This window comes from Metopolophium dirhodum, chromosome 1 (genome assembly GCF_019925205.1).
Source record: "Metopolophium dirhodum isolate CAU chromosome 1, ASM1992520v1, whole genome shotgun sequence".
NCBI lineage: Eukaryota > Metazoa > Arthropoda > Insecta > Hemiptera > Aphididae > Metopolophium > Metopolophium dirhodum.
Window position 1 is genome coordinate 107,420,593 of NC_083560.1, and position 7,933 is coordinate 107,428,525.

The following is a 7,933-nucleotide window of genomic DNA, read 5'->3' on the forward strand; positions in this document are numbered from 1 at the left end:
GAAAAAAATCTAAAAAAATTGAAATTTGAAATTGCCCGTAAACAGCTCAAAATAAGTCAAAATTTTGAAAATGGTGTCAAGTATAGGAATTGATAAAATAAACATATAATATAAATCTCAAGTGTCTACGGATATTCGTTTTTAATGTTCAAATCTTGATAAAATACGTAAATGCGTAATACTCCACGCAGTACCCGGTCTTCGGTACGCGCTTGCGGTCGCCAGTAAGGTAAAGGCTGCCATCCGTGGTCAACACGAACCCGTCCTTAACCATTTGTTTCGTGGTACAACTGGGTTTGATTGGCCCACCGGACGGCCGGTAGCGTCTGTTTCATAGGAGGACATCGTGAACGGCTTCTCGCTCTGCTTGCACTTCCAACCACTGCATGATATTTTATACTCGTTAGTCTAATTAGGAGGAGATAATTATCCAGTGTAAAGCAACGTCTATTGCTAATGGAATTTATAATTTATTACAATGGCCATTTCAATTTTTCTTTTTTTAAGATGTAACCCACTTTAACATATACGGTGATATTATTGCTTAGGCCTGTCCCAATAAGGGGTGTAAAGGTACCATCAATCCGACCCAAACACCCAACCCTAACTATGAAAAAATTAATTAAAACTACAATTTTTAAGAACAGAATACTGATAGGGAAATAGAGCTAGCTAAAATCAAAAAGAAATTATAATGGATAATAGTATATTTAAAAAAATCTCACGGCCCTATATTTTGTTTTATATTTCTCTCTGACCGACCCACGCAGAACATACCTAATTTTTACTCAGCAGAACCGATTCTGTGTTGTTTAAAATTAGAGCAAACGGCAAACGTAAAAAAGTTAACTGTGTTAATACGTGGGATATTTTGCATTATTTCAATTTTCCTACGATATAATTTAAAATTTTTTTTTTTATTTAAAGCCTCGGCGTCTTGGCGTCTCGTTGGACCGTAGTAGGTTGATAACGTGGATTGAAAACAACGCCGCCGACCGTTCGTATCTCGTTAGACACGACGGCGAAAACGTGAACTTGATACGGTCGGACACTCGTCGGCGCATCTATTTATTTTGGCCGTGGCGGCAACAGGTAGGGTGTCAATCTTTGCAAGTTCACTAAGTTCACTGTTGACGTAGTTGTTAAATAACCGAGGGTTGATTTCATTTTTAATAACATCTAGGTGTGGGAAAGGGATGTATTTTTAAATTGTAGTAGGTATCTATTTTGCATACTCATAACTTTTCATAACAATAGAAGGTATAGACGGTGTCGAGTAAACGTAGCTCGTTATTGGTCAGTTCACCGAAATGGTTGTGTTAAATTTGAGTTCAGTAATTTATCGTTGATTACAAAAAACGATTCTGAGCAATGACAGTCGGTCAGCCAATATTTTAAAAGATATTAGTAATATTATAAATATTATTAAATATTAATATCGGAATTTCTATGGAAGATAATATTCCTCGTAAATATTATTTTTTTTGTACCTAATTAAAATTTAAGTCTAGTGTAAATCCATATACATTTATGACGACCCAGAGGTAGTGTTAATTTGTGTCGATTCACTGTGATCCATTGAACCTCTAAACTTTTTCTGTAAGTCCATAATAACTTTGCGCTTGGCCACAAATATAATAAATATCAATAATCCTTGAAGTCTGTTAATTGCACGAAAAAAGTCACATATGACCCAATGACTTTGAAAGAAAATATGTGGCATCCTAAATATATATGGGGTTCCCATAATCAGAAATAGTTTGATGCTCGTTACGAATGTGTTAAAAATTAAAAATTAAAAGATTAAAAATAATTTTTGACCAACAAATCAAAAATTGTTTAAAAGATTTATATTAACTAGTTGAAAAGTCGGAGACTACTAACTTTTAATTTATCAAACTTTTAGGTTAATTAGTAATAACGTATCACATTACGTATATAATATTTTGTACTAAAGTTTAGTTAAAAATATAGATTTTTCTTTATCTTCATGTTTTTAGACGCTTATTGCTTTTATTTTGACTTACTGAGATTAATGTTTTTAATATTTTAAAATGTTTAAATAATAAATATTTTGTAGGTACCTAAAGTAGTTAACAGACTTTATGATGTATGTACCCTATGTAAATGGATAGTACCCTACTGTATTTTTACTTCTCTCTATAAACAAGAAAATTTTCTGTTTTTGAATCTGTTGAGTTGAATTTATTGAGTTCAGATTTAATTCTTGAACAATGAATAGCAGTTATCAAGAACAAAATTAAATTGGCAGTTATCATAAAACTGGAGGGTAGCAGGTAGAAAATTTAAATTCCTTAGTGAGTTTTGTCTGAAAAAATATTAAATAAAAATTAATAATTATAGATTTATAACCATGCATTATACAAATTTAACATAGCAAACCAGTGGTGCCAATGTTTATTCAAAGTTATATTACAAAATGTTAAACTTTATACACATATACCGTCGATTATTATTTTTTTCTCTTAATGAATCCAACAAAAACTTTTTTCACAAATAATTTAAAACGGCATTTTATTTTTATAACTTTGTTTCAATTTTGATAGTACTTAAAATTACTTAAATAGTGTTATTCAAATTTTGCCACTGCGTGTATATAAAATGTCCACGCTCAATAACTTTTCTTAGAGTCAAGAAAATAAGTTTTATTGTTTTTCTAATTTTTACTATGTTTGGAGTGGTAGTCACATTTCTATTCACCTTGAAATTTTTTTTCATCAATTATTTTGAAAAACACTGAGCATTTTCAATTTCGACCTCTAAAAGTACAATTTCCTTCCAAAAACATACATCAGGCATCGAAGTTTATGATTAGAGCATTTTTTCCACCAGAAAAGTTGAGAAGTTACAAACATTTTAAAATACCTCAAATAAACGTCTAAAATTATTAGACAGGACAAAATAAAAATAAAATTGTAACTAATTTTCAAGCCCTTCTCTCCCCATTGAAAATTCCTGCGTACACCACTGCCTTGAATGATTTTACTCTTATGAAAACTCGTTAGAATTATTTAGAAAGATATGTGTCATATTCTAAACATACTTAGTGCAACAAAAATATAAAATATCGATTTCTTTAATAGCTTAAAGAAAATGTATAAGCATTTTAGTTGGAATAATATCTATGCAGTATGACGTATCAGCATTCAGCATAGTATTTAAACAAAAAATCTAATTTCTTAAATAAATTCTTAAAAACACATTATTAATGTATATTTTTTTTTTAAATTTATATTTGATGCATATTATAGTGATTTTATTCTGGGTACTATTAATATTCTTCCCCAACAGTCAAAAGTATTTAATGGTATAAATGTATAATATATTAATTTAAAAACATAATATATATACCAATCGTATAAATAGAATTTTCACAAATATATTAAGATGATTCGCTAGCGGAAAGTACTGTAGTTGATTAAGAAAATTCCTACTTGTTTAAATGCAAATAAACCCGTCCATCCGAGGTCATACAATATGCTGATTAATAGATGTAGGTACACTAAATCAAAATTATATGTCAAATGTTAATTATATTTTACACGTTTTCATGGTAGAAATATCGTATGGTTTTTATAAAATATATAATATTCCAGCTTATTACAAATATAGGTGGTCCAACCAAGAAAGAATATACAAAAATAAAAATTAGTGATCCAACCTACCCATCAATTATCCACGATTATAAAAACGTCCCGCTAACTTCACGCTGTGGGAAAATGAAACGTACTAATTCCCGATGCACTACCAACTTTTAGTGCTCAATTAGTGCTTTCAGGATATTATACAAAAATAAAAATTAGTGCTACCCCCAAACCGAAATTTTCGCCATCCCTGTTTTTTAACAATAAGATACAAGATCGCACATTATTTTTTCTCTATGCTGTTTAAATGTATTTAAATATTAAAATGCATTATGTATATTTAGAAATTGCCAATGAAATACAAAGCTCTTCTTAAATATTCCATACCGGAACCAAAAATACATTAAATAGAAATTTAAGTTTAAATGTATAGAACATTAGATATTTAAACGAAGAATAACGATTTTAGTTATTTCGTTGTTCCTAATTCAAAGATATTGTTCGTGTGGACTTAAAGCTTTTATGTATATTATTATATTTTACTCCAAATAAATAATAGAAATGATTAAAATTATAAAAATATTGTGTTAATTATTTTAATCGTTTCTTACCTATAGTAATTAGTAAATGAACTAACATTTACGTCTAATTGAGGTTAATTAATTCCTCAAAATTAAATTAAAATGATTTAATAATATCTGCAAACCTACGGAAACAAAAAAAAATACTTAAAATTTTATAATAATTCAAAAAATTCTAGTAAGATTGTTGAACAATTCAATAATTTTAATCGAAACTTTGACTGGTTGCCATTTGGTCAATTTTGATTTTAGAGGTATGGTAAAAAGGACCAAATCGACTTATAAAATTCGGTCTATCCGAATTTGATATTCAAAACACCTGTCGCCGTTTAAAAAAATGCAAGTTGTATTGCGCATGCGCACACGAAAAGATCTAAAAATGTAAAAATCATCAAGAAATGTGTATTTATGTATTCCCTATCCCCTCCCAAAAACCGCATATTAATCCGATTTCACTGGACAGAATTATTTAGTGTTACCTTTAAAAGGAATCACACTGTATAGTATATGATCTAAGCAGTATTTCGATTCAAGTAAGATCTAAATCGTTATTCGTGATTATTATCATAGAGCAATATAGAAGCGAAACTCGATCAGCTGATTGGGGTCTTGTTTACCTATGATCTGAAGTCTGAACCTACGAAATCCCTCGTCAGTCATCATTTCATTGTGCCATTATTATTAGGTCTTACTTACAGGACGCCTTTTTTAAAAACATATTTGTTATTCATATTTATGTAGTTTTTGACGCTGACGTGGTGCAGTCAAAATATGCTAGGGGTCGTGCTTATTTTAAGTTATCTACAGAAATTGGCCAAATTGCTTTGGATGCCATCGTTTTTATGTTAAAATCGTTGGAATTGTTGATTTTCAACAAAAAAATTATTAAAAAGAAGTATCTTGCAGAGTAGAAAAAATTTACGTAATTTACTCATATCAAAATAATATCATTGCATGGTCAATAGCTATAATCTCAATAATACTTAGGTATCGTAATATTCATAGACATAGTTACAAAATATATTGTACTACCCGACACCCACCCTCAAAATCAGGTCTGGCACTGGCCAGTTCCACTGAACCATGTTCTCGGCTCCACTCAATACACGCACATATCGAAATTACATCAATCGGGACAACTCCTAATCTCCAACATCCCTTTACCATCGATAACCGCGGCATCAGCTGCAGTATAAGCATTAAGACTACTACTTTATACTTATATAGGCCGCCGTAGACTTACTCGTCGTCGTGTTTGCAGCACTTGTTGACGCACGTGTAATTGCCCTGGCCGCAGTACTGGTCGGCACGTCCGGGCCACGACCAGCTCATCGGATGGCGTCAGGTCGAAGCAGTAGCCCGACGGCAACTTGATGACCGACGGGTGCACCTCCATCAGCCTACGCACCTCCACGGCGGACACGTCGACTAGCACTTGGGTGGCTTTGCACTTTGACGGCTTATAATAGTAACGCATCATCGCTGCATCAACCGCCGCCCGGACTCCGTCCCCCAGTCGCTGCGGCATTCTCCGCTGGTACTTGCCGGCGTCCGCCCCGGCCTGTTCGCAGAAACACGTTCGGACGGTATTCATTGTGTGGGCACACTGTTTGGGCGGAGTCGGCACATTCCTAATCGCGAATGTCGGCCGCCGCGTATGTCTGCAATGGATTCCGTTCGAAGCGCCGCCGCCGCTGACAGTAGCGCTAGTATATATATATATATGTATATATATAATATATTATAATAATATTATAAAAATGTAATTATATATTGGTTTACGGTCTTATATTTTTGTTTACTTTATACAAAATTTATCAAAAATTATTTGTAATTCATAAAATGTTTAGTATTAAACATACAAATATTTAAAACAGGGTTTCTCGTAATTATAATATAATTATATTATAATACTTAAACAAATATATTATCTAAAAATTATATTAACAGTTATTTTTAATAGGTGTGTTAAGATTAAATGTTGGCGAGATTAAATATTTAGACGTAGAATACTCCGATAGATTTTTTGATTTATATATTTTGCGTTGAATTTCGTTTGATTTAGTGTTAGTTTGTTGATAAAACAATTACTATCTATAGAACAATTCAATGATTTGAAACGTATTAATAATTTTATAATATTTATTAATTATGGATTTATAATTTAAGTGTAAAGATCAAAATGCCTTAAAAATATTTTTGGATGTAAAAAAGATCGTCAAAATAGGGGTTCCTATTAAAATCAAGTTTTGTTGCGGATGTCATAAATAGGTATCTACAAGAGTAATAAAAAACTTTAATCAAAGAAATGTATGATCCAAAAGTTTAATTTAATATCAAACAAATAAAATTTATATGTATGGATAGAACACCTAGTTTCAATGGATAACCGAAATATTACATTATTAAAAACTTGAATTTACAAATGGGGACAGCAGTTGCCTAGTGTTATCATACTCATAACTTTAATTATATATTACACCCTGTGTAATAGAAAAACCTGACAAATAAAAAATTAAAAAAACTAGTCAATCGGATGGAAACAATTATGAAAATTATATGGTTAATAAATATTTTAAGATAATAAATTGTCTGAAAATTCCCAAAAATTATAATTGGAAAAAATCATTTAAATTAATTTCCCTTAAAAATACAGATATTTTACAAATATCTTTTTTAAATTAATAAACAATTGTTTTGTAAATTAATCTTTATACATTTACAAAAATTATATTAAGCACATCGCGTTAAGTAAATGTATTAATATGTGCATTCATATAAAATACGCATGTTTAATCATATTTCAAAAAACGGTATAAATAGTTGAATACATGTTACAATTTCTATTTGTTTTTCAGTTAAAAAAATCAATTGTAAAATGATTTATAAAAATTATTGTAGGTAGGCATGATTGCAATCATGTTGTTCTATATTAATTTATTAAGAGGATGTCGCACCTGCATTATGTTGTCTTCGTCTTACACGCGTACGACATACCAAATTTTACGCTCAGTAGATCACGTTTAGCATCGTTAATTTTAAAATTAGAGTGAATCGACCTCTTATAAAACTTAAAGGTAAGAATATCATCTAGGGTATCTCATCGGCTTTTTGTTATATTTTAATTTCAAAGTGCATTATGAGTGTTTTAAAATTGTAAATTGTTTACACATCTTTTAACACACATAACTCAATTTAAAATTAAAATATAACAAAAAAACCGATGAGATTCCTTAGATAATATTCTTACCTTTAAGTTTTATAAGAGGTCAATTCACTCTAATTTTAAAATTAACGGGGCTAAACGTGATCTGCTGAGTGTAAAATGTGCTATTTCGTACGCGTGTAGGACGAAGACAACATATGTGGGTGTGACGTTCTCTTTAATCTGTAGTCTTTACCTACCATTTAAATTTCCAGAAAATAAATTATACAAAATATTATTATTATTATTCAATTAGTACCTATGTTAATAATTATTCGTCGTATTCAATGATTCAAACAAAATGTTTAATTAATATTTATTAATGATTTTACATAAGTTACTATATATAATATTATATTCTAGGTAGTGTGAAGGTGGTGTGTAGATGTGTATATGTGTGTGTGTGTGTAGGATTAAAAACTAATGACAAATGTAAGGTAATTTAAAAAAGATAAATTGTAACAATCCGGTCCTCCTGGCCCGACATTATAAATTTATAAAATAATAACCAGTGCATCCATTGTACCACAACCGTCCACCAA

The 7,933-nt window shown here is 30.4% G+C and overlaps 1 protein-coding gene across 1 annotated transcript; it reads right to left on the reverse strand.

The window, feature by feature from the left end:
* Positions 1-205: 205 nt before the first annotated feature.
* LOC132934742 (uncharacterized) lies at positions 206-5,805 on the reverse strand. The gene is made up of 2 exons (XM_061001087.1): positions 5,430-5,805; positions 206-382 (listed from the first exon to the last, which is right to left on the reverse strand). Exons 1-2 carry the CDS (start codon positions 5,778-5,780, stop codon positions 332-334), a joined length of 402 nt encoding a protein of 133 aa, XP_060857070.1. The 5' UTR covers positions 5,781-5,805; the 3' UTR covers positions 206-331.
* Between the last annotated feature and the right edge of the window lie 2,128 nt (positions 5,806-7,933).